This window comes from Zasmidium cellare (genome assembly GCF_010093935.1).
Source record: "Zasmidium cellare ATCC 36951 unplaced genomic scaffold M409scaffold_1, whole genome shotgun sequence".
NCBI lineage: Eukaryota > Fungi > Ascomycota > Dothideomycetes > Mycosphaerellales > Mycosphaerellaceae > Zasmidium > Zasmidium cellare.
Genome location: NW_022986945.1, coordinates 1,501,137 through 1,526,421, shown reverse-complemented (window position 1 = coordinate 1,526,421; position 25,285 = coordinate 1,501,137). Strand labels below are relative to the sequence as shown.

The 25,285-nt window shown below is 54.8% G+C and overlaps 12 protein-coding genes across 12 annotated transcripts; 8 read left to right on the top strand and 4 right to left on the bottom strand.

The window, feature by feature from the left end:
- Positions 1-1,312: 1,312 nt before the first annotated feature.
- On the top strand, positions 1,313-2,134 carry M409DRAFT_35279 (uncharacterized protein; the record flags this gene model as incomplete). Its single annotated transcript, XM_033810368.1, has 2 exons — positions 1,313-1,393; positions 1,463-2,134. 2 exons carry the CDS (start codon positions 1,313-1,315, stop codon positions 2,132-2,134), a joined length of 753 nt encoding a protein of 250 aa, XP_033674865.1.
- A 3,036-nt stretch (positions 2,135-5,170) lies between these two features.
- M409DRAFT_62170 (uncharacterized protein) lies at positions 5,171-6,059 on the bottom strand (the record flags this gene model as incomplete). Its single annotated transcript, XM_033815050.1, has 2 exons — positions 5,171-5,839; positions 5,892-6,059. The coding sequence occupies 2 exons, from the start codon at positions 6,057-6,059 to the stop codon at positions 5,171-5,173; spliced, it is 837 nt and encodes a 278-aa protein (XP_033674864.1).
- A 946-nt stretch (positions 6,060-7,005) lies between these two features.
- M409DRAFT_35282 (uncharacterized protein) lies at positions 7,006-7,360 on the bottom strand (the record flags this gene model as incomplete). Its single annotated transcript, XM_033810369.1, has 2 exons — positions 7,006-7,169; positions 7,225-7,360. Coding segments are annotated over 2 exons (300 nt in total), but the record flags the coding sequence as incomplete, so codon positions are not given.
- A 540-nt stretch (positions 7,361-7,900) lies between these two features.
- Positions 7,901-8,504, top strand: M409DRAFT_35276 (uncharacterized protein; the record flags this gene model as incomplete). The annotated part of the gene is made up of 3 exons (XM_033810367.1): positions 7,901-7,925; positions 8,067-8,174; positions 8,227-8,504. 3 exons carry the CDS (start codon positions 7,901-7,903, stop codon positions 8,502-8,504), a joined length of 411 nt encoding a protein of 136 aa, XP_033674862.1.
- A 979-nt stretch (positions 8,505-9,483) lies between these two features.
- M409DRAFT_32448 (uncharacterized protein) lies at positions 9,484-9,999 on the top strand (the record flags this gene model as incomplete). The annotated part of the gene is made up of 1 exon (XM_033810255.1): positions 9,484-9,999. A coding segment is annotated over one exon (516 nt), but the record flags the coding sequence as incomplete, so codon positions are not given.
- Positions 10,000-10,540: 541 nt separating this feature from the next.
- Positions 10,541-12,201, top strand: M409DRAFT_16241 (uncharacterized protein; the record flags this gene model as incomplete). Its single annotated transcript, XM_033803549.1, has 2 exons — positions 10,541-10,886; positions 10,952-12,201. 2 exons carry the CDS (start codon positions 10,541-10,543, stop codon positions 12,199-12,201), a joined length of 1,596 nt encoding a protein of 531 aa, XP_033674860.1.
- Positions 12,202-12,320: 119 nt separating this feature from the next.
- On the bottom strand, positions 12,321-16,205 carry M409DRAFT_62165 (glycosyltransferase family 22 protein; the record flags this gene model as incomplete). Its single annotated transcript, XM_033815049.1, has 3 exons — positions 12,321-13,384; positions 14,103-15,801; positions 16,068-16,205. The coding sequence occupies 3 exons, from the start codon at positions 16,203-16,205 to the stop codon at positions 12,321-12,323; spliced, it is 2,901 nt and encodes a 966-aa protein (XP_033674859.1).
- A 140-nt stretch (positions 16,206-16,345) lies between these two features.
- Positions 16,346-18,589, top strand: M409DRAFT_48871 (uncharacterized protein; the record flags this gene model as incomplete). Its single annotated transcript, XM_033811067.1, has 1 exon — positions 16,346-18,589. One exon carries the CDS (start codon positions 16,346-16,348, stop codon positions 18,587-18,589), a length of 2,244 nt encoding a protein of 747 aa, XP_033674858.1.
- A 509-nt stretch (positions 18,590-19,098) lies between these two features.
- On the top strand, positions 19,099-19,741 carry M409DRAFT_16237 (uncharacterized protein; the record flags this gene model as incomplete). Its single annotated transcript, XM_033803548.1, has 2 exons — positions 19,099-19,341; positions 19,391-19,741. The coding sequence occupies 2 exons, from the start codon at positions 19,099-19,101 to the stop codon at positions 19,739-19,741; spliced, it is 594 nt and encodes a 197-aa protein (XP_033674857.1).
- Positions 19,742-20,184: 443 nt separating this feature from the next.
- On the top strand, positions 20,185-20,781 carry M409DRAFT_35316 (uncharacterized protein; the record flags this gene model as incomplete). Its single annotated transcript, XM_033810373.1, has 4 exons — positions 20,185-20,250; positions 20,304-20,418; positions 20,474-20,523; positions 20,683-20,781. The coding sequence occupies 4 exons, from the start codon at positions 20,185-20,187 to the stop codon at positions 20,779-20,781; spliced, it is 330 nt and encodes a 109-aa protein (XP_033674856.1).
- Positions 20,782-21,801: 1,020 nt separating this feature from the next.
- Positions 21,802-22,659, top strand: M409DRAFT_62163 (uncharacterized protein; the record flags this gene model as incomplete). Its single annotated transcript, XM_033815048.1, has 4 exons — positions 21,802-21,895; positions 21,964-22,102; positions 22,162-22,370; positions 22,424-22,659. 4 exons carry the CDS (start codon positions 21,802-21,804, stop codon positions 22,657-22,659), a joined length of 678 nt encoding a protein of 225 aa, XP_033674855.1.
- An 876-nt stretch (positions 22,660-23,535) lies between these two features.
- M409DRAFT_48868 (uncharacterized protein) lies at positions 23,536-24,975 on the bottom strand (the record flags this gene model as incomplete). The annotated part of the gene is made up of 1 exon (XM_033811066.1): positions 23,536-24,975. One exon carries the CDS (start codon positions 24,973-24,975, stop codon positions 23,536-23,538), a length of 1,440 nt encoding a protein of 479 aa, XP_033674854.1.
- Between the last annotated feature and the right edge of the window lie 310 nt (positions 24,976-25,285).

The following is a 25,285-nucleotide window of genomic DNA, read 5'->3' as shown; positions in this document are numbered from 1 at the left end:
GGCGGACGGCAGCTGCTGTGCTGTGGGGGAGAAGCGAAGCCACGAAATTTGCAGCTCAACCGTGTGTGATGGTCCAAGGCCCTCGTCTCAAGCGTTGACGGGTCCCAGCAGCAGTCGTCGACGGTTTGGAGACACGGCCGTCCATCAGTCATCCGCGCCGGTGCACCACCACCCTGCCCGCAACTCTGAATGTGACCTGCGTTGCGTGCGGTGCTGCTGCTGCTCTGCTATCTCTCCGTGCCTACTACCCTTTCTTCTCCCTCCCTCCTCTTGCGTCCTCTGGTACATCCAACCCACCCGATTGGCACTCTGATACACACCACCGCCCACCCCAATTCGTCTCCTCGCGGCGCCATCTGCACCTGCAACCCGCTAGCAGCGTCGACCTGCCCATCGGAGGAGTGACCCTGTGCGTGTCCCTGCCCGGCTTTGACGCAGACGCCAACAACCCCCCATCCACCACCGCGCTCGACAGCCTTGATCCTCCCTCCCCCATCCCATCCATCCATCCATCCATCCCATGTGCGCCGCACGTGTGCTATCGTGAGCGACTCCGGCACAACGGTTCAGCGTGCAGCACCCCCAGCATCCCTCCGGCTCGCCCTCCCACGCTCTCGTGCACCGCCTGAGGTGTCGCAGCCTTCAAATAGAGTTGCACATCGTCGTCCCAGGACCCCCAGACGCACACCACACCACACCACGCCAACCACCGCCGCCGCCGACGCAACCCCATCCCGCACCGCTGACGTCTGTCCAGACGGTACTTGAATCTTGTCCGCCGCTGCAGCAGTCCAGTCTGGCCCACTCTCCTCCCATACTACCGCTCCGCCTACAGCAGCCCGGCCAGCTACATCCCAGCCGCTGCTCCCTTTGAGCAGAGATTCACACTGCACTGCTCGGCCCAACTCCGCGACGACCGGACCGCACCACCAGCATTCAACCAGCATTACGGCGTCTCCTCGCTGATTATCGCCGCCTCGCTCGCCTTATTCCCACCCGCCCTGCTCTCTGCACCGCTGCGGCCACGGAGCCCTCGCCTTGGCAGCCCTGGTGCGCCGCTGTGGCCTGCATTTAGCCAGCGTTTGCCATTCGCCGCCGCTTCGCTGTCGCCCGCGACACACAGCAGCACCACAGCCAACATCACCCCGTCATTGGCTCAGCTCGCGCTGCTGTATGCCATCGCCGTGAACCCTCACCACCACCGCGTAGCACAATCTGGTCGCCTGACGCCGACGCTCTCGCTGGTCACTCCAACTCCTGGGCTCTTCTCCACCCCCGGGTTTCCCACGTTTGCAGACATCCAGCCGCCACCATGTCTCACGGCAAGATGACGCTGTACAAATTGGTGGTCTTGGGCGATGGTGGCGTGGGCAAGACCGCCCTGACGATACAGGTATGATGATGAAGTGTGGTTCGAGAAAGGGAGTGGGAGTGCATTCCAGCTGACGCGCGCAATTCACAGTTATGTCTCAACCACTTCGTCGAGACCTACGACCCCACAATCGAAGATTCATACCGCAAGCAGGTCCAAATCGACGGCATGTCGTGCATGCTTGAAGTGCTCGACACGGCCGGGCAGGAAGAGTATACAGCGCTGCGGGATCAGTGGATAAGAGACGGCGAAGGGTTCATACTCGTGTACAGCATATCCTCACGCTCGTCATTCACACGGATACAGAAATTTCATCACCAGATACAGCGGGTGAAGGAATCCGCCGCGGCAGCATCACCCACGTACCCCGGCTCGCCGCTCTCGCAAACCATGGGCAATTCATACGGGCCCGCACCGATCATGCTGGTGGGCAACAAATGCGACAGAGTGACGGAGCGAGAAGTGTCCACACAAGAAGGCCAGGCGCTCGCAAAGTCGCTGAATTGCGAATTTGTGGAGGCGTCCGCCAAGAACTGCGTCAACGTCGAGCGCGCTTTCTACGATGTCGTGCGCCAGCTCCGGCGACAGCGATCCAACGCTCCCTCACGGCAGAGCCAGAAGACCTCGAATTCTGATCCAGTCCCTCGCACGCCCCGGACAAACGGGAATGATGTGTACAATGATCGGGAGAAGAAGAAGCGATACCGTCGATCGGATAGAGATCGAGAGCGAGGAGGAGGCAGCAAATGCGTTATATTGTGAACATGGATCAAACTTGCAAGACACAACTTCGCTCTTGCGCGGCGGTCGAAATCGCTGGTCTGGGGATAGAACCCGGTGCGAGATGTCCCGAGCGAGCACCAGCATCAGCACAACCGAGACCATGATATGCCCCTGCACGCGCAGACGACGCGAGGGGTCGTTGGGTCTGGTGGAGGTTCGCAGCATGCGTGAGAGAGGAGACATGCCAATCAAGGCAGCAAGCACGACGATTACCACACGCGAGCTTCGAGCACGAACCAGGAACAGACACTTCGGCAAAGGACAACGGGACGGGCGGACGGGAACCCAGAAGACGGTCTTTCTCTTCCCAACCTCAACGGCTCCACACGATTCTCTCCCGTTGGAGAGAGGCGAGAGGCGAGAGAGGAATGGCTTGGGATGCAATGATCGCAGACAGGGAAGCCGATCCTCTTGGGCAGCTCGTCTACGCTCGAGCACGAGCACCCCTGGAACTCCAACCTTTGCCGCTGCGGAGACCGACTTGTTTATCAGCCGGCCATGCGGCACAGCGAGTCTGGGCCCCAAAACAAGATCCACCGTGTCGTGATGTGCACGCATATTGCGACTGTCACGTGAAGTTTGGCTGGTCAGTGCTTTGGAAGCAGAATTATGGGCATACGGCGACGATTGCCCGTATGGAGGAGAAGAGCGTGGAGTTGAGTGAGGTGGGATGTCGAAGACGCAATGGTGTGTGCTTGGTTATCGGAAAGGGGGAGATAGGTCATCATCTCTCTTCCTATCTCCAACCGAAAAAGAGAAAAGGAGAGTTGTGAATGAATGAGAGAGAGAGAAAGAAAAATACAGGATACCCATGTTTTGCTACGACACTGTCCCAGATAGACTCTTTTCGCTTCGAAAAGGAAAGCCAAGCGCCATGAAAACCGCTGTTGTCAAAAAGTAGTAGAGTTTCATGGAAAGACTTTCCCGTCTACATTGTTGATCAAACTAGCACTGATGCCATGACTGACTCTCAATTCTTCCTCGAGTCGCAGACTCCTTCCTTCCTGCACGCATGCAGACCTGTTCTCATGCACGGTCAATGGTCTGTCTATACTTCTGATCTCTCTCTCTCTCTCTCTCTCCTACTCCATCCTCGCCCACCTACTACATCTGCGATCGCCATTGTTCCCACACCCGTCCAGCACCCGGCACCATCCTCGGTAGGGATTCTGCTGCGCGTAGAAAGGAGTGTTTACGGAAGCAAGAAGTTCAATGGAGGGGAACTGTAAACAAATGATCTTGGGGAGCGAGAGGGAGGGAGAAAGAGAGTCAATGATCATAACTCCTCCAGGCCAGGCCTTCTTCGCATGGGTTTGCAGTCACTGGGTCGAGCACCGTCGAGGGGCCTGGAGAGGGGAAATGAGACTCTGCATTACGACTTTCTCGCGGGCACGCACTGGGGAGTCAATTCGCTACCTCCTTGGGTCTCTTGCCTCGCCCGGGGGATCGTGTCGTTCGGTGATGATGTGCGGAGCGGAGGCATGGTGCTGTGCGTGCGCGATCGTGGTGATGAGGAAGGGAGGGAGGAGGAATGAGTAGGTAAGCAGGGCGATACTTCACATTCTTCCCGTCTTCCTTTTTCGGCGGATGGGTATGGTTTCGAGGCCCGCGCAGTGAAGCTATCAAGGGTATCTCATTCTCTCCCAATCCATCGCAAGGACTGCATCCTCCTCGTCGCAGTACCGTCTGCCTGCTTTCTGCGTGGCGCTCGGTTCCAATCGACGTGCTCCTCCTTGTTGTTACAGATTCGAATATAGCTGCTCCTTTCGAGTCCGCGCTCGTGGCTCCTACGACCGAGCCATCACTGCTCCTCGTCCCGCTGGAGGAGAAGGTGTAGCTGTACACCGCCGTCTCGCTCTCCAGTATTTGGGTCGAGCTATATTGGCAATCGTGCTGCGTCCGCGCTGAACTTTCAACACCTCCGTCCGTGATGCGATGAGACGTGAGATCTCCCCAAGCCGTCTGCTCTTTCTCCAGTGCTCGTGCAGATGGTTGGTATGCGGGCTGGGAGGAGAGACACAGTGATGTATGTAATGAGTATGTAACGAGAGTCTTCCAAACACCTACCTGCCTGGACAAGACATCCACGGCTGCCTGTCTCCTCTTGTAGCATGTGCGTTACGCGTTCTTCGACAAGTGCACAGAGGGGAGATGCGTGTGTCTTCTCGGCCGTGCGGTATGTCCTCGCGGAGGATGTACTGCGAGGCTCGATATATTCCCATATTCAAGTCCACGGGTCGAGGATGCACTTGGTTCGCTGCTGGTTTTGACGTGTTCGAGGAGGGCGTGAGCAGCAAACGTGAAGTCCAGCCCAGTCAACAACTCTTCCTGCCTCAGGCAACTAGGGTTACTTGGTGTAGCATAAACCGGTGGGATTCGTGCTTCGTGGCGACGATGGGCTTGACAACTTCCACGTTTTACCTTTTGAGAAGCTGAGACTTGGCAGGTGGACTTTTCAGAGTGTTTTGAGAATGGTGGTGGGGTTTTGGTGTGGTGGTTGGGAGTTTGTGGGGAGTTTTGGGGGATTTGGTGATTTTGAGTTTGGTTTTTGGATGTCAACATATATCTCGACCTACTTTTGCACGTGTAGTACACCATCTTCATAGACAAGTAGACAAACATATTCAAACATCGTCTGGGACCGGGATTATAAGGCACAGACACCATAACGACGCCTATATGTCCCCATATCCTACGAAAATGCGTACCCATCGTCGTCGTGACCACTGAAGACGGCGAGGAAAGGCGTTGTCATGCCAGCATCTTGCCTGATAAACGAACCCGCAGAGGCGTGTGCTTTGCTGAAGGCATTACTTGACGGACATACTAATCGAGAGACTATAAGAACACAGCAGAGGACAGAGTGGAACAACGCACAAGAAGGACCCCCTGCAACCTCGATGGGCGAGACGACGAGAACGTGAGCAACAGTGGAAGGACATGGATGGAAGAACACCACGAGTTGGTGAACGATATACCACTGCCTACCACAACGAACTACCCTACCTCCCAACCTCAACTCCCAACCTCAACCCCCAACCTCTCCGCCGCCGTCACGAACCCCACCTCCCCCTCCCCGACAAAAACCTCCTCAATCCCCTGCCCCAGCAACTCCGGATACCGCTCCTCCCTCGGCCTCGCGACATAACAAGTCCGCAACCCATACTCCCTCGCATGCTTCAAATCATCCAGATGCGCCGCGACCATCATGCACTCCTCGGGCTTCAGACCCAACTTCTCCACCGCACCCAGGTAGACTTTGGGCGAGGGTTTGTAGGACTTGAACATCTCCGAGGAGAAGATGTGCGTGAAGGGCATGTGGCCGTGCGTCGTCATGTCGGTGAGGAGGGACACGTTGCCGTTGGAGAGGGTGCAGGTTGTGAAGTTCTTGTTCAGTTCGCGGATTCCTTGGACGGTGTCGGGCCAGGGTTCGAGGTAGTGCCAGATGAGACTTAGTTTGACGATTTGGTGGTCGGTGAGGAGGGAGCCTTCGGCGGGGGTACTGGAGTTGTTTTGCGGGCCTGGGAGGATCAGTTCGCGGGTTGTGAGGATTTCGCGGAGCGCGTGGAGGTGGTGCTGGTCGACGGTTTTGTAGGGGATGGTTGGGTCCGCGGCGATGGAGCGCGTGAAGACGAGGTAGGTGTTGCGCCAGTCTTGGGCGACTTCGCCCCAGTCCTCGTAGGTCTGTGGGAGGTGTTAGTCTCTTGTGGCGAAGGAGGAAGGACTGGAGACCGACCATGTTCGATGCCTTCGACCGAACCTGACTGCTCAGCGAGGCGGACGGCGAATCGAGAGCCTCCTTCGCTGCATTCCACAACGCATTCGTCACAGTCTTGCGCCAATCGACACACGTCCCAAAGACATCGAAGAAGAGAGCTTTCGGTTGCGGATCTGGGAGTGGCATTGTGGAGGAGTTTATGCTTCAATGAAGCCCACACTCGAAAGTCGAGAATCTTACTTATGTATCGTCTTCTTCCAGCACACTTCGGACTGTGGGGGTTTATCCAAGGCCGATTCTGACGCCCTTCGGCTGCTCGAAGAAGTGTGGTTGTGGACTACTAGCAACCTCGGCGGCGATCGGAGGTGTTGGTGAACTGGAACTGACGTACGAACTGGCTGAAAGATATTCCGCAATCATTCGTATTCGCAGCTTACATCTATTCGTCTGCGAGCGGTGCAAGGATCAATGTTTCTTCTTCTGTCTTCAACGTGGATTGGATTGCAAAGCAGGAGAACGAGCAAGTGGTGTCGTTTCGTCTTCGTCAGGGTCTCGCTGAGGTGGAGTGGAGAGCTGTCTTGCCGGCTGTGATGCCATAGCGAAGACAACTTTCATCGCCTTCAAGATGCATCATCAGCCTCTGCAAGCGATAATATTGGTACTTGGGTATACCTCCGTTCAAGCACAATGCAGTGTCGTCGCGCACGAGATAGAAGACCCACTTCTGCGCGCACGGGCCGGCCTTGACCGAACGTCACGCTCTCTTGCCGACCAAAACAACGCGGTGGTACTTGCACCATCACGCGACCGCGATGTAAACAAAGTACGAGAAGCACAGGCAGAAGATCGGAGAGGAAAAGGAAGTGGAACGTGAGAAACAGTGAAGTTTGGTATCATCTTTGTCATTGTCGATGCAGCTCAATTATCACCTTGAAACACCCCGCCTTGTGTCTTTGAGCCGTTATGTTACACCATTGAAAAACCAAAAGCAGTGCCGAGAGCAGCCTGCCAACCCATACCATACGCCTATCCATCGCCAGCCTTCTTTGTGCTGCAGCGTCATGCTGATGGATATCTCAGAGTCGTAAAAGCCATGCAGAAAAGTGTCGAAAAGTCGGAAGAGAGGATGCGCTTAGCCGCCGAAACCGTAGAGGGTACGGCCTTGTCGCTTGAGGGCGTAGACAACATCGAGGGAGGTGACGGTCTTGCGCTTGGCGTGCTCGGTGTAGGTGACGGCGTCACGGATGACACCCTCGAGGAAGGTCTTGAGGACACCACGGGTCTCTTCGTAGATCACTGGAGTGCATGTCAGATGATGTTGCGATGAGGATGTGAATGTTGTTGAACTTACTGGCAGAGATACGCTTGACACCACCACGACGTGCGAGACGGCGGATAGCGGGCTTGGTGATACCCTGGATGTTGTCGCGCAAGATCTTTCGGTGACGCTTGGCACCACCCTTGCCGAGGCCCTTGCCACCCTTGCCGCCTGTGAAGAAGTCAGTACGAAGGCGATATGGTGAAGCGGATGATGGGAATACTGACGTCCAGTCATTTTGATGAGGGTTGGTGAGGTTGAAGTGTTGTAGTGATGTGTGTTTGATGAGAGTTGGTGGATGTCGCGGATTGGCTGATGCTTTGCGAGTTGAGTGTGGAGGCAAAGGGCAGAACTGGCGAGGGGAGGGCGGCTTTTAAAGTGCGGGAGTCTCGCCGCTGCCACCTGCTATCAAACACGCCCACGCGCGGCGCGCCTGGCCCGAGCGTCGCATCACAACAACAAAGTCAGCGACGCCCCGCGCGCGACCAATCAGCGTGCAGGATCACAGACGCAAAGCTGCCTGCTTTGCTGCGCGCTTTCCAGGCGTTGATTCTGGCTGTGACGCTCGCAGCCGCGCCTTTCAAATACTTCGGCTTTCCGCCCTCTTTCTTACAACACACTCCACCCACCAACCACATCTCATCAACACCACCCATCACACCAAGCACTCCACACATCAACAACTCAATCAACTCCATCAACATCTGCCATGGCTCGTACCAAGCAGACTGCCCGTAAGTCACCACCACCTCATCGTCGCTGATACGGCTGCCGGGCGCAATCTGTTGTCGTCACGCCACATGCTTCAACACCGCACCTCCAGCGATCAGCACCCATACCACCTTCACATCAACACATGCTAACAACATCTTCAGGCAAGTCCACTGGTGGCAAGGCCCCACGTAAGCAGCTCGCCTCCAAGGCAGCCCGCAAGTCTGCACCATCTACCGGTGGTGTCAAGAAGCCTCACCGATACAAGCCAGGTATGCATCACATGCTCTCACAACATCTCCATCAACCACTGACATCTCCCAGGTACCGTCGCTCTCCGTGAGATCCGTCGCTACCAGAAGAGCACCGAGCTTCTCATCCGCAAGCTGCCCTTCCAGCGTCTGGTCCGTGAGATCGCCCAAGACTTCAAGTCCGACCTGCGCTTCCAGAGCTCTGCCATCGGCGCTCTCCAAGAGTCCGTCGAGGCCTACCTCGTCTCCCTCTTCGAAGACACCAACCTGTGCGCCATCCACGCCAAGCGTGTCACCATCCAGAGCAAGGATATCCAGCTGGCCCGCCGTCTCCGTGGCGAGCGCTCTTAAGCGACTTCTTCTCTGACCAATACGACTTCATGATTCACCACCACGACCTCCTCCGGCAGGCCTTCGTTATGGCTAGCAGGTGCTGATGGGCGGTGGCATTGGATGCTTCTACAACTGATATGGCGTTATGGGTTTTCTTACTACTGAGTACCATGGGGGTGATGGGTGTTTTCTGAGATATCAAACAAGCACCAGCAGAAAGTGCTTCGAATGCAGTGTATCATAATGACAATGGTGCAATGCAATTGCAACTGATCATACTTGAAACTGGCTTCACGGCTTTCTCATCTCTCCAAAGTGCAGTGTTTATCGTCTCGTTTCGCTGTGGTCTCCATTCATCTCCCAAGGTCTGTTGTCCGGTCGCAATCTGGCCCTCCATGAAGTATTCGAAGCTTTGACGAGATGCTGCTGTCGCACAACAGAACTCCCCTTCCCACGCATCACTCGACTTCGTTTTCGAGCAACGTCTTCCACGTTGTTCAAGGCCTTCGCATGTCGGCAATGTCCAAGTTCCTGCAGACTCCTTCCAGTGGTCGCTGACGACAACGACGTGGAAGCTTTCGCATAACCCGACCGGAACGCTCAACAAAAACAGCTCGGCCAGGTACCCGGATTCTCGCGCGCAAGACTAATCTCGCACGGCGATGACCCCACGTAAGTCCGACATCGCCTTCATTCAATCACTACTTCCTTTGCATACATGTACTCTCTCTTGTGCGACGCGAGATAGTGTCCAAATGTTGGACTTCCACTCTTCAAGATGACCTTTGCCTACTTCGCTGGGCGGTCCAGTTTGCGCCAGCTCCATCGAACCGTCCAGCGAAATATCACCCGCCAGCACCAGCGAAACGTCCGATACGAGTCTTCGAAACAGAGCCCACCTTCACGAAATGCATCGACGGTCGCTGGGGAGGGTTCAGCGAAGGGGGAGCCATTCTCAGGAGCATACTGGGCATGGGTAGAACCGATCAAGATCCCCTTCCGGGCGTACAACAACATGCAAGCACGGAGTCCACTCTTGACGCAGTGGGAGACAACACTCATAATATACTTCCTCGGAGACCTATCCGCGCAAACCGTCCAAACAAACGCCTACACCGAAGCCCGATACGAGCCCATTCGCGGCTTCCGCGCCATGTTCATCGGCGGCATCATCAGCATCCCCAGCTACAAATGGTTCCTCTGGCTAGGGCGCAACTTCAACTACGCCTCGCACCTGAAGAGCCTCGCGGCGAAGATCGTTGTCTCACAGATGCTCTTCACGCCCATCTTCAACACGTACTTCTTCAGCATGCAGACGCTCCTCTCTGGCGGGAGTCTCAAAGACGCGCGGGATCGTGTGGTCGCCACGGTGCCGGTGAGCTGGAAGAATAGCTGGAAGCTTTGGCCGGCGGTGACGGCGTTTACGTTTACGTTTATTCGCCCGCAGAATCGGAGTGTTTTTGCGGGCGTGGTGGCGATTGGGTGGCAGACTTATTTGAGTTGGTTGAATCGGTTGGCGGAGGCGGAGGCGGGGAAGGGGAAGAGTAAGACGACACCGACGGTGCGGAAGGAGTTGAAGGGGACGGCGGAGAAGGGTGTTGGGAAGTAGAGCTGTATCAGAGCGATGGGGAGGATATTAGGCGGCCTCAAGAGGTGGGAGATGAGGAAGACGAGTACAAGGATATCTCATTTGTGAGAAGGGTAAATCTGGATCTCGAGACCAGAGAGAATTGGATAGATCTAGAGAGCATATGGGAGGAGTTCTGGGAGCAATGGAAGTCATGAAGTGGAAAGCTGAATTAGGAGATGTTGATTGAGATACCCGAATGTTGATAGACCATTTATCAGACCATATCCCATCAAGTAGCTTGTTCCTCATGGCGAGATATATCTCTCCACCAAACAGTATCTACTGCCATATCGAGTGTGACCATCTCCCACCAGCCGATTGGCGCTCGTGACAGCGCGCTACCCTCGACGCGACCCATCCCAACTTCGCGCGTCAACCTCGGCGAACACCTCTCAACTCACCTCAATGAGATCATGACTCCAACATGGCCGTCCACGGACCTACCCAACAACCGGCGCCTACCATAGATCCAGCAGACAGCGACTATGGCTCCGACCTCGACAACGACGCCTGGGACGCCATCTTCTCCCAACCCCCCGAGTCACAACCCACCATCATCCCACAGCTAAAGATCGAAGAAAGTGTCGTAGAAGAGCCGATCCTCCCCGACGATGCAGAACCGCAAACTCACAGCCTGCGTCTGGCGCGGATCCGCGAGAACCTGGAGGCGGCGATTCGCGACTTGGATGGGGTGGCGGGGGAGTTGGAGCAGAAGCGGGAGCAGCACAAGGTGGAGATTGAGTATGAGCGCGAGGAGGAGTTTTTCGCAGGTGAGTTGGGAAACTGATGAGGTGTGGTTGGAGGGGCTGACGGGCTGACTGGCAGCGTCTTGTAGCCGTTGAGGTGGAAGAAGTGAAGGCTACATCTGTCGAGCCGGAGAGTGTAATAGATACTCGATCACCGCTGGAGCGATTTCGAACGAAGCCGAAGAAACCACTCTCCGTCACGGATCTCGTCTCGCCGGCGTGGTGTGAGCTGCAGTACTGGTATTCCCTGACGAAGTATGGCCGAGTGCGAAGGACGCCTGCGATGAAGCAGGGTTCGAAGATCCACAAGGAGAAAGAGATGGAGGTGCATACAGAGGTGCCGGTGGAGATTGCTACGAAAGAGGATCGATTGGGGCTGAGGCTGTGGAATATCATACAGGGATTGAGGACGTTGAGGACGACGGGGTTGACAAGGGAGTTGGAGGTTTTGGGGGTTGTGGAGGGGGAGGTTGTTGTTGGGATTATTGATGAGGTGTCGTATTATTGTCCGGATTATGAGATGGAGCAGTCGATTCTTGAGGCGGCAGAGACCGCAAGGAATGGAGGCAAGAAACAGCAGGCATCACTCCCACCCGACCAACGCACCATGAACGACTTCTTCCCAGGCGGAGGAAGCACCAGCCAAAACCTCTGGCTCGGCACCCTCCACCAACCCCCCAAAACCCTCTACCTCGTCGACATCAAAACCCGCAACTCCAAAACCCTCCCCAAGTCCGGCAGCCAAATGCGTCCGACCCAGATGCAACTCATGCTCTACCGCCGCCTCCTGCACGCCCTCGCGGCCAACGAAGTCGACGCCGAGAAAATCTTCGAACGCTACGATTTGGAGCCGCAGAAGCCGTTCAGCGATGTCTTCATCGCGGGCATGGGGAGTATAGACTTCTCTGCGAGTCAACACAGCGACGAGCCCATGGCGTCCGACCCCGACCCTGTGGAGGAAATCCTGAGCTACAACACGCTGAGTTCGCTCTGGGCGCACATGATCGCCGAATTCGCCCGCACCATCTCCGTCACGCCCCTCTCCTCCTCCATTTCCCCCCTCCTCACGGCGGAATTCCGTGCGGCGAGCGACGGCGCGGTGATCGGACGGAGGAGTTTTGCGTTTGAGGAGGGCGTGATTAAGGGGTATGTGAAGGATGAGATGCGGTGGTGGAGGGGGGAGAGAGAGACGAAGGGCGTGGATGTGGAGGAGGCGTTTAAGTGTGGGATTTGTGAGTTTAGTGAGGGGTGTGAGTGGCGGGTGGGGAAGGTTGAGGAGGCGAGGGTTAGGGCGAGGGAGAGGGGGATGGGGATGAGGAGGGGGAGGGGGAAGATTTGATGGGTGCATGATGATGATGATGACCTTTTGCTATGAGATATGAGATGTATATCCAACGACTTCGACAGATACCACCCAAGAGCCCAAACAACAGCTCTCAAACCAATACTTCCTCTTCCCTACCAAGGATACTGTCTAGCCTCCTCCTCCCCCTCCAAATCCAACCCCCCCTCCACCTGCTCCCGATGCTTCGCATCCAAAAACCCCAACAACACCTCCCCATACCTCTCCCTCCCCTTATATCTACTCACATCCTCGCCCCAACTCCTCACCGCACTCGCCAACCTCCCCGGAACATACGCCTCCTCAGCAATCTCCTTCACGGGGTGGAAATACGTCCTAATCGTAAACACCACCCCGCCACTCCGCGGCAGTCGCCTTAGACTCTGCCGTTCCGAGCGGAAATAATGGTGTTCGATGGCTTTATTTTTTTCCGCCGTCGACCACGAGATATCCGGATCATCCTCCCCGCCGATCGAATGGCTCCACGCGAGATCATCATCCACCTGGATGAAGTAATTATTCCTCAACACGGGACTCTCCGGCCGGACGCGGCGGAAGAAATTCATCATGCCCTTTTCGAGTTTGGATTTATACCCCGGCACGTTTCCGGAGGTGTGGATTTCCGAGAGCGGCATGCCGAATTTGTCTTCGAGGCGCCAGAAGCCGGCGAGCAGGATCGCGCCGCTGAGGAGGTAGTATTGGCCGTCCGGGCGCTCGAACATGATGGCGAGGTCGTCTTGGATGAGGCGCGCGGAGAGTTGGATGGGGTCTTCGTGGACGCCGTTGATAGTTAATTTGTCCTTCCGGATGTCGAAAGATGCGGAGGTGAGGGTGTTGTCGATGCCGACGGGGGTTTTGGTGAACATGGACGGGTAGCGTTCGGGGAGGTAGGCGGCGAGTTCTTCGAGGAGTTCGAGCGCGCCGTCTTGGACCACGGGGTCCGGGTCGGTGCGGCAGCAGCGGGGGCCTCGTTGGGCGATGCGGGCGGCTTTGGCGGCGTGGAATTTGGGGTATTGGTTGTCGAGTTCGATCCACGAGTCCCACGGCATGCTGCGGAGGCCCATGGTGATGTGGTAAGGCCCGTGGCGGAAGGGGCGGTAGGGGAGGGGTTTGGTTTCTGTGATGGACCAGTTGGGGTAGGGGGTTGCTTTGGGGCGGCGGAAGGGGGAGGGGGTCCATGCTGTATTGGGTGGTTAGATGGGTTGTGGAGAGGATGTGGCGATACTGACTTCCTGGCGGTCGTTCCGTCGGTTTCATGCGTTTCTCTGCGAATTGTGCGACGTCGGAGGGTTTCTCGGGGTCTGGTGAACGAGGTCTGATCTTGAGCCATGATTTGGGGCCTTGTTTTCGTAGAAGCCACTTCGCTGCGAGGTAGACGACGCCGGTGGCCAACAGGAAGAAGTAAACATGAATCGGTGTTATACTGATGCCATTGGTTTCCAAGGTCTCTCGTAGTTCGTCAAGTCTTTGCCTGTTCAAGTTCTCGTCGATCCAATGCTTGATGGCTTCCATGTTGCCAGATGTATTCGATCTAGGTCAAGGGTATGTTGAGTGAATGAATAGTGGACAAGAAAGGCCGCATGACGTCCGAATAAGCTCTTGGTGTCAGTATTCAAATAGCCAGACCTACAGTGCGAGTACTTAAGCTGCGATAAGAGATTAGATCGATAGCCCCCCCAGAGTAGCTGTGACGTCCACTACCTCCGACGGTTGTGGAGCGTTTTTTGCCCGCTTTGGGCGACTGCGGGCGACGTGGAAGATAGCATTCCCCTTCCGGCAAAAAAGAGCATCCACTGGCACTGCATTCGACTTTATATTTGCATAGCATTCGTGTGATTACAGGAGAGTCTCAATGTTTGCTTGTCGATCTCCAAGTTGGGGCTGTTGCTTCTTCTTACGCTTCAACAGGCAATAGTCGCCCCAAACGCGCTTGTACTTCGCTGGAATGAACGGTAGATCTGGCACCCAACCAAGTCGGCCAACAATACCCGTCGAGGCAGCGTCCAGGTATGGCAGGCACTTCACTTTCTCCCAATTCTGAGTGTCGTTGATGTAGCTTGGTTCCAGTTTGGTCGTCTCGGTGCTCGGCAGTTGCACATCAATCATGAAATTACATCGCTTGACATCTGTGTACTTCCCGATGTCCTCGCGATTCTCGTCGTTCATGCCAGGTGGGACGAGCCATGTACCGGGAAACAACCCAAAGCCATGGATTGCTTCGGAAAACTCGCCTGGAAGCAGGCCAGTAAACTCGCTTTTGATGAATTTTGCTCGAACATCATGTGGCAGGTGATAATGCGAAGGAAAGCGATACCATTCCTTGCCTAAGCAGACTGTGTCGCCTGCTTTGGCTAATCCGTGTTGATGAAGTGGTGTGTAGATTGACAATGGCGCACCGTATGCTGTGATGGTTCCAATCGTGCGGAAGGCCGCGAATGCTGATGCGGTAAGAACGAACGTCAAGATCGCGAGCAGTCGAAGCTGAACTGGGATCTTGCTAACGAGGTCTTTTGGATCTGTCGAACCTAGATTCGCAAGAATGATGTGCAGACTGATCGCAGCGTTGAAAGCCAATGCTGGATAGGCTGGGTACATGAAACGTTCCTCCTTGTGTGGTTGGACTGTGAAGATGGCCAGCCAAAGGTAGAACGGGGTCAAGAACACAATTCCACGCAGGTAGCTGGTCTTGGTAGCGCCTTTGGCTCGTAGAAAGTGTTGTGCAAGTAAGAGTGGCATTGAAAGCAAGGCCAATGGCAGCCAGAAATGGAAGTTGAGGAAGAGGTTCCGCAGGTAAAAGTGCCATGGCTCAGTACCATACAGCTCAGGTCCCTTGTTGCTGAAGATGTTGTACCAGACGATGTTGAGCGGAACCAGATTCAGCTCTTTGTAGAAGAACCAGTCAATGCCGACTTGAGTGGCCAGTATGAGCAGGGTACGAACCACACCGTCCACGACTCGCCAGAAGAGATCTCTCATTCCTTGGAAGTCGCTCAACGAAGCAAGTAGAAGCTCTTCGAGGAGATATGGAACTGCCATTGCTGCAGCAAATGGCCAGCCTAGACAGGCGCCGACGCCCAGGCACCAGATTCCCTGCGCCGTTCGCAGACCTCCACGCCAGTCCATAAAAGCAGCCATGCCCAGCATGACGAAGTACATGGCAAAGCTGCTTGGAAGGAAGGCAGTGGTGGCGTGATACATGCCAGGGGAGGTGACGGTAATCAGCAGGTACATGATGGCCAGCCTTGGGTTCAAGACGGAGGATACCTTGGAGAAGAGTCTCGTCTCGCAGAGGGCACATACGAATCCAAGGAAGACTCTGAGCAGGTAGAATTCGGCCATTTTGGAGGTGCTGGGGTGAGGTAGCAGTCTTGCAAGCGGGGTTACTATCGCATGGAGGGCGATGTAGGTCCAGGAGCGGATCGCATACTTTGGAGAGTATTCCCAGGTCTGAAATCCATGTTTGTGGTTGAGGTAGTGAGTTGGTTCCCAGTAGTTGAAGACTTCATCGCAGTCCTGGATCGGGCTGAGAATAGCAGCTAGAACGTGGAAGGCAAAGAAGACGTAAAAGGCGAAGATGGGTTCGACATGAAATTGATCCTGTTTTGAGCTGTGACATATCAGGAGGCTGTTGAAGGGAACGATCTTATTTCGATGGCTGCTTACGGAGTGCCTGTGGGGAGCTTGGTCGGCGCGTGTGGTGATCTGGAGCCCGTGCTATACAGTACGTTAGCGTATGGTATTGTATTTGTTGATCTGACATATTCTTTCGTCAGGAGTATCATGTTCAACATGTGAAGCTGCTCCGCTTGGCGTGGTGGCTGGGGGATTAGGGGAGTATCCCAGCATCATCATCCACAACTCACCTTGGTCTTGCATTGACTTTGCCCTTCGACGGAGCCATGATGGTGAATGGTGAAGTCGAAAGTGCCAAAATTGAAAGTTGTTCTCCGCGCGTCCTGAGAGGGAAGTGGGAGACGCGCCGGAAGGTCTGTGCACTGCATGACGTTCAGGGACCAGCGAGAACTCAATCAAATGTTAGCTCGAATTTTTGGACGACCTGTGCTTCAACTCCCAAACATTCCAAGTCCTCTCGCCCGCCTGATTCTTAGAATGTCTTGCATCGCACAGGGTACCTGGTAATATGGCGACTGAGAACCAAGCTCTTGAAATACAAGAACCAGACGAGGCGAGACCCGCTAAGAGAGTGCGACTCGACGCTCCTCTGGGTGTCACGGAAGAGACGCAGCAAGAGATGGCCGACGAAGACGACTGGGACGATGTCTACGCAGACCCGAGCGCCGAAAAGTCTGCCACAGAGACAGTGACAAACACTGCGAGCATCGATCAACCAGACTCCACTGCGACCATCCACTCGAACACTGCATCTTCTGCAGCACTCACCGAACTACAAGAGCATCAGTATGGCGTCTCGGTGAAGGAAAACGAAGAGAAGAAGCCGGAAATTATGGATGGAGTTCCAGCCGAAGCCATAGCACAAGACGACGATCTGGTGGCACCCCCTCAGCCGTCATCGCAGAACAATGACAAGGCTTCGCTGGATGTTATGGAGGAGATGACGGAGATTGAGTGCCACCAACCTGACATCAAAATGGAGGAATTGCAGGGTCATAACACGGGCAAAGTGGATGGCAATATGGGAGATGTCCAACATGCGAATCGACCAGAAGACCTTGACAGAGAGCAACCCCGTCCAGTTCCAAAACCTGCAGATGATCCAGAGTTCATGGCGGCAGCTGCTGCTCAAAAAGACAACAAGAAAGCAGAACGGCAGTTTGACTCCTCAGATGCCGAGTCTTCTTCAGACTCCGACAGCTCGGACTCAGACGATTCGTCAGACGATTCTGATAGCGGCAGCGAAGGCGGGTATGAGATGCTTGACCCTGCTACTGCTGCCAAGATTCTCATGTCAGGCGACGATGGCGACGACGAAGGAGGTAAGGGCAAAGACAAGGCGGGCGCCAACCATCAGCCAAGAACGACAAACGAAGCCAAAGAGGAGGTGGTCGTCAAACCTGACGTAAAGGTGACTGAGGACATGAAGGTCACATTTCTGGGCAATGTTGAACGGACCGTCGAGAACATGGTCCTCATCAAGGGAGCCACTCCTGGTGAGTATCAAGTCCTCGAAGGCGGCTCTGTACTTTGCAACGAGAATCGAGAAGTCATTGGAGCGATCGCGGATACTTTCGGACGGGTCCAGGAGCCTCTTTACAGTGTCGCGTTCACCAACGCCAAAGAGATCGAAGACGCTGGTCTCGAGTACGGCTCCAAGGTCTACTACGTGGACAGCCACAGCACATTCGTCTTCACCCAGCCTCTCAAGAACATGAAGGGTACCGACGCTTCGAACATCCACGACGAAGAAGTCGGTGAAGACGAGATGGAGTTTTCGGATGACGAAGCTGAGGCAGAGTTCAAGAGGCAACGAAAGTTAGCCAAGAAAGCAGGCCGTGGTGGACTTTCACGTGCCGCATTCCAAGAAGGTGCTCGTACGTACGGCGCGTCTGGTCACGACGGCGGACAGACTTTCGTTGGTGGCAGTGATGCTCCAAGCCAGACGTACGGCGGCGGTATGAGCTATGACGACAACGAGCCTGCGGAGGACTTCTACCAGCCACTGAAGCGGCCTGATAACCTCAGCGATCTGATGGCTGGTCGAACTCTTCCTCCCAAACCACAGCTGCCAGCATTCGACCGTGGCAGAGGCCGCGGACGCGGAGACCGAGGCCGTGGTGATCGTGGGAGAGGACGAGGCGATCGTGGCAGAGGCAGAGGCGGCTTCGAACAGCGTGGTGGACGTGGAGGCGGTGGTCGCGGCAATTATCAACAAAACGACTCTCACAGAGGTAACGCACAGGGCTTTCAGAACCGACAAGCCGGCCACCGGGATACTGACAGACAGCACTCATTGCCGCCCAAGCCTACTGCACCTCATGGGGCTTCACCTCCGCCTCCTGCACAGCATCCTCCTCCGCAATGGCCAGCGCTACAGTTCAATGGCTATCCACAGTTTGGTGCTCAAGCCCCAGTACCGGCGCCACCGCAGCACAACGCATACTGGCAGCAGCCACCGCAACCGCAGTACCCTGCAGCACCAGTGCCAGCTGGCGCTTATGTCAATCCGGCATTCTTCCAACAGCAGGCGAACCAGCAGCAGCAGATGCAAGCACAGCAGCAAGGGTACGCCGCTTGGGGCAGTCATTATCAACAGCAGCAACAGCAGTACGCTCACGCATACGGCGCTGCGCCATCGACTGCAGGTGCTGTACAGAATCACCAAGCTCCTCAGCAGCAGCAACCTCCAGTGGAACCAGAGCACCAGTTCAATCTGAGTGACATCCTCAAGAGACTTGGCGCAAACTAGCAGGCACAATTGAGAGTTGATTGCGTCTGCATGAAGCGGCCAAACACATGGCTTGATGCGAATTCTCCGTACTTTGATTTGTAAAACACACCGTGTTTAGCTGGTGATAGCATCGAGTGTAAAGACGAGCGTTCGAATGTTCCTGTAAGTGGGTCTCACATTTCTGTCTCAGACTTCCCTCTATCTCGTTCGTCGACACTGCCAAGAACAGTACGTTTTCGGCGTCCGACACTCCTCGGACAAGAAAAGATCAGTAAACAACGTAGACATGATGCATTGCATTGGCCTTGGAACGACTGTCTGCCCTTGTCTGCTGAAGACAAGGTTGCCTATAGCACAGGATCCCATCGGTCGATCGAACCTCGCACGAAAGTATCGCGAATCAGCACCTGAGGGATCCCATTGTATAGAGAGTCAAGCTCGAACAGTCGAACAAAAGGCTTAAAGAAATCTTCTCTTCATGGCAAGTAGACGGCTCTCCTTCATCTTCTTCGATTCCCACTTTCAACATGTTTCATCCACTCGTCCTCGCCATTCTGGCTCTGATTTGTGCCATCGGCTCGAGCAACGCCAGGAAGCAACACTCTTGCGAGAACAAATGCATCACAGAGGAAGAAGTCACGCATCTAATCGACGGCTTCCGAAAAGTCATCTCTGAGTCCCCCGTCAATAAGACCTCGCAGCCGAGATCATCTCAGAAGACTTCATCAGCATCTCCGACAGCGTCAACTTCGTCGACCAAGTCCCCGTCAGTCACCTCCAACACTCCCTGCTGCCAAACCAAGACTAACCCCCAACCAGCTCAACACAACTCTAACGCACTCCCTCCCCGAACTCCTGGATCAAGAATCCCGCCTCCCCGCCGTCGGCACCGTGAAAGACCTCTACGTCGCGCACAACTGCGAGATGATCACCTGGTATTTCGAGTTTGCAACGAAACCCCTTCCAACCCGGGGAATCGCGATTCTGTTTGTGAATCGAAAGACGAGGAAGATTTGGAAGGCGTATCGGGAGGCGAATGTGGGCGCTACGTTGGTTGCGCAGGGGAGGCCGGAGTGTAAGGGGGATTTTGGGTGGAGTGTTGGGAGGGAGGGGGTGGAAGGGGGGAGGAGTGGTTGTGAGGGAGGGTGTGGGGTGGTTGAGGGGTATTGAGGGTGTTGTGGTGTGAGAGGGTGTTTGATCGGCGGGAGTTGACTGGTATCGTTCTGATCACACTTGAGTACTTCTGGGAATCAGATCAGCTGTCGGTGAATTCAGTTCGTTGATGAAAGGGAAATCATGTGCTCAGTGACAAAATCTTTGATTTCAGAGACCAAGTCTTTGATTCCAGATGCACTTTTATCAGAAGTCGTTCCTTCCTCATGTTCGTCGACGTTGCAAAAATCACGTGACATGAATTCGGAGTGAGTGAAAGATTTAGAGTTCAAACATAAGCTAGCGCCCGGAGATCCCGTTCCAGTCGTTCTTTCTTCGGGATAAAATCTTGGCACCACCGGGCTAGCGACATCCTCGCTCGAAATTCGACTTCGCGCTTCAAGCACGCACAAACTTCAGTCTGCGAAGGTCATCATCAGCCGGAGACAACATCAATCACAATGGCACCAAAGAAGAGCAACAAGACCGCCGACAGCATCAACGCCAAGCTTGCCTTGACGATCAAGGTGCGCAATGAACTGGACATCACCGCTGTCGACACAATCTAACCACCGCACAGTCTGGCAAGGTCACTCTTGGCTACAAGTCCACCCTCAAGACGCTGCGCTCTGGCAAGGCCAAGCTCGTCATCATCGCCGGCAACACCCCTCCTCTGAGGAAGTCTGAGCTCGAGTGTACGTTTCGTCGAAAAGATGAAGGAAAACTGGACACAGCTCACACCCGTCCCAGACTACAGCATGTTGGCCAAGACCGCCGTCCACCACTTCTCCGGCAACAACGTAAGCCTCCCCATCTGAAAGACCTACATCCATACAACACCTAGCGAAGGAGCCTCAAGGCTCTGGAGGGTGCTGCTCTCTTGAGCCCTGAGAAGAAGCCTCCCGCGACGGTTGGCTTTGGAGGGAGAAAACTCATTCTGACGTGACTTGCTCGTACAGATCGAACTCGGTACCGCCTGCGGAAAGCTCTTCCGATGCTCCACCATGGCTATCCTCGATGCTGGTGACTCGGACATCCTCAGTACCACCCCACAGTAGACGGCTCTTGAGGAGGATGGGAGGAGCAGGAGGCGAGTCTGGCAAGACGGAAGCCTATGATGACGGATGATATACCAAGCTGCATGTCTTCGTGTAGGAGGTGTCCATGGCACTGATGCCCCGTGTCTGGCGATGCACTGCACGCCCGACTCGGGTTGTGGTCAAGCTTTGCTCTTCGATGGCGAGATAGTCTGCCTATAGGCCGCTCAAATGCAACTCCCACGTCATGACTTCAAACCACACTGTAACCCTGAGCCATACCTCTCTCGTTTCAACGTTGGAACATCACAATGCTTGTATCAATCTAAATCAAACAAGGCCTGCCAGAGCACCTTGTTCTGACTATGGGCCTTGGGAGAAACAACAACTCGTGTACTTGCCTGCTGGCATTACGTTGCCACTCCCCGGATTTTGACGAGCGACTGCGCTTCTGTTCACGTTTTCGGCGGTCTTGACGGCCTGCGAGAGATGGGGATAATAATCAGAACAGTCTTTGGTTCACAATCCACGAGTTCGAGTCATCTTCTTGAAACTATGATCACAAGGCCGTGACACATGCTTCCAACGACTTCAACGAGCTTCCGCTCCGAGTTATGAAGGAGCTCTTTTCTTGATTTACCCTCCTCGTTCCGGTCAAAGTGGAAGATATTGAACTGCCACATCTCCGGCTTTTTACAAGCGACTGCGCTTCTCTTCACGATATAGGCGGATTGAATGGCCTGTGAGAGATGGGGATGACTCTTCTTGTTTGAACGTAACACTGAGAGTAAGGGTGAGAACATCCTTTCCTTGATTCACAATCCAAAAGTTCGAGTCATCGTCTTCAAAGAGCGAGTTGGCGGAGAGCGAGATGAAGCCAGACGTCTTGATTGGTGCCCGGGACGAGCCGAGATTTCTGGGCGTGGCAAGTCGATTTCAAAGCAGCACTGAAGTCTTGGCACTCAGCGGACGTCAGTTTGTCTCCTCCTCGACAAACTCCTCGAAACCGACAACAACACCACCCACACCAATACCGGCAAGATGGCTCGTCGTCCAGCGCGCTGCTACCGCTACTGCAAGAACAAGCCGTACCCAAAGTCCAGATTCAACCGCGGTGTGCCAGACCCCAAGGTGAGTCGCATTCTTCACCACACACCTCTCCATCGCATACCACACCACATACCTTGTTACTCTTGCTAACAGCCTTCCCGATTCGCATCTTTGACCTCGGACGTAAGCGTGCCAATGTCGACGAGTTCCCGATGTGCGTCCACCTCGTCTCGAACGAGTACGAGCAGTTGAGCTCCGAGGCTCTCGAAGCCGCCCGAATCTGCGCCAACAAGTACGTCAAGGGAGAGATGGCAAGAGGGGAAGGAAACGTGGACTGACAGCGATGTTCAGGTACCTCGTCAAGATCGCCGGAAAGGAAGGTTTCCACATGCGTGTCCGCGCCCACCCATACCACGTCGTCCGCATCAACAAGATGTTGTCGTGCGCCGGTGCCGATAGACTGCAAACCGGAATGCGTGGTGCTTTCGGCAAGCCAAACGGCACTGTTGCCCGTGTCAACATCGGCCAGATTCTCCTCTCTGTCCGCACTCGTGACTCTCGTGAGTATAAGAAAATCTATGCAGAGTGGAACAGGACTGACATATCTCCTCAGACCGCGCCACCGCCATCGAGGCCCTCCGCCGCTCGCAGTACAAGTTCCCAGGTCGCCAAAAGATCATCGTCTCGAAGAAGTGGGGTTTCACTCCTCTCAACCGCGACGAGTACATCGAGAAGCGCAAGGCTGGTGAGCTCCGTGTCGACGGCTGCTACGTCCAGTTCCTCCCTAAGCACGGCCCAATCGAGTACAACATGCGACGATTCCCCGACGCCTTCGAGGCTGAGGCATAAGCGAGCGGTTTTTGGGTCATGAAGCAGGTCACGGTTGATGACGGGAATATGTCATCAGGTGGGCATCACAGGCGTACAGGTGCTCTAGCTACATACCAGCAATCGAGCAAGCTTCGAAAGACAATCTTGCATTTCCTTTCCATCTGTCTTTCCGCCTTCACAGATTCGTGTGATCCGGTCCATGGGTTTCGCTGTTTTGCTGAGAGATATGCTGATTTGAAGTAGCAAGTTTGATAAGCGTCGGCATTCATCACCACTATAGACCTATGGTTCTATAGAACGCCCAAAGAATACACGGTTTGGTCAACATCGTGAAGACATTTGCCTCCTCGTTGCTCATTCACACATGCGACTGACACGCACCGGCTCTCCACCCTCGCATCACACTCGTCCATCACGAGGACCCATCACCTCAAGACCTCGCCCCTGGATCCGGCTTCGATCTCCCGGCAAAGACAAACACGCACATGAGCATCGCCGCCGCAGCGAGAACCGGCGTCGCTTTGAGAAGAACGTACACGGCGGCGCCGAAACCCACAAGGGCGAGGATGAGGTAGATGACTCCCAAAACATCTGCTTGGGGCTTGGGTGGATTCTGGTCCTCCACGGCTGATGTCTGAGGGGGCGGGGAAGGGGTCTGTTTGTCTTTTCTGAGTCTTGGGTTGCGTTTGAGTTTAACCATTGTTGATTGGGAGAGCAGTGGAATTTTGATGACCTGGCGGCATTGGGGTAGTCTAGGGCGGGTGGTGTTTTGTGCTGCTGCCAGTGTAGTCGTGAAGGGCGTCACGATCTAATTCACAGTGAAGATAGCTCCCTGTCTTGCCTTCAAAAAGTGTCGCTAATTCCGACTGCCTACCTACATAATTGAATCTATCCTCAACACATGTATCCCGCACGAATGCTCGACGCATTCGAAGAACCTCCCAAACTCGCCACAATCATCGGCAACACCTCATGCTCCGCGAAATTCCAAATCGCACTCGAGTCATGACTCTGCCAAGCAGCGCCCGTCCAATACGTCCCCAGCTGCCCCTGGAGACCGACAAGTCCATCGTAGAAACCAGCCTTGGCCGCTTCCAAGGGCGGCACGACTAGATAAGGCGAATGGTCCTTGAGCGCAATGACTTCCGCGGAAGCGTTTCCCTGCCGGCCCGTCCAGCCATCGAACTGACCCTCGATATTCCACTTTACTCGTGACTTCGGGATGTCGTAGGCGCTGCCGTACCAGGCGACATGGAGGTCTTTGACGGTCGTGGGTGCTGTTCCGAATACGGCTGGCATGGCTGGGATGCCGATTGCGGCTGCTGGGTTGACGTTGGAGAGGGTTGCGGTTTGGGGGATGCCGCTGTTGGCGACGACGTTGGCCCAGATGTGGCTGTTGTTGAATTGGCTGAGGTAGGTGTATTCGTTGTCGCTGAGGTCCAGGAAGGGGTCGAGGATTTCGAGTTTGGGTGGGATGGCGATGACTAGCTTTGAGGCGTGGATGGTTTTCTTGCCGGTTGGGGTGGTGATGTGGATGGTGGTGCTGTTGTGTTGTTCACGTTGTACACGAGTGACTCTGCTGCTCACGAAGGCGTTTTCATGCCTTCCTAGGCGATTCAGTGCAGAATCGTAAAGTGCTTGATTGTCGTTCGCTGCGCTCGTGATAATACTATTCGTCAATGTGCGATGCACCATGTCCAGGGAGAACTGCTTCATAATGTAAAGCGTCGGTTGCGCGAGAAGATTTCCCAATCCACCAATGCTGGCAAGAAGTGAGGGTGCGATCACGCCCAAGTCGTATTTCTGAAGGAAGTCGCCAAAGGGCAACAGCAGGTCTTCGGGGATGGGATACTCGAGATGCCATCCAGTACTCAAATATGGGTACTTCTCCACCTGAGTCCTGTATCGTACCAGAGCGTCTGGGAAAGCAGTAGCATTCAGAGGCGCAACCGTGGCTCCCGTAGCCAGGTTGACGTATACGTTGGTTCCGTTTGGTACAAAACCCGTGAATGGCTTCGCGGGCACATCGAGATGGCCAAAGTAATCAAGGACCAAGGAGTTGTTCGAGAAGATCACGACTCCATAGTCGAATGTGGTATTGGTTCTTGGGTCTCTGAAACTATTCACGGAGCCTCCAAGCTGTTGTTCCCTCTCGATGAGCGCAACAGACTTGCCCATCTGCTGCAATCTGGTGGCAGTATATGTCCCGGCAGAGCCACCGCCAATGATGCAGACATCTCGATGTAGTACCACTGGATCTGGTCTTGGATCGGCCAGTGCTGGATTGCAGAGCAAAAACGAAGAGACAGCCGCTGTGAGTAGTCGTAGTTTCATCGTGAAGGCGAGGAAGTAAGAACGATGGTAGGATGTCAACAGAAGGAAAGATCTCGTTGAACATACCAATTTCCTTTCAGCTCTGATGTCACGGCAAGGAATCCTTAGCTTGGAAAAGGTCCCGCTGCTTGATTCCTTTCATGCCAGTTGCTGGTCATCGCCGCAGTGGTATAGCGGACTCGTTGGTCAGCCGCCGTGCATACCACCCCAACCCTACACATCTCGTCCTGCCTTGAGGCATCATGGACTGACGATGGCTTTTCGCCCAAGGAGGTCGACGTAACTGGACACTCATAGGGGAAATTCAAAC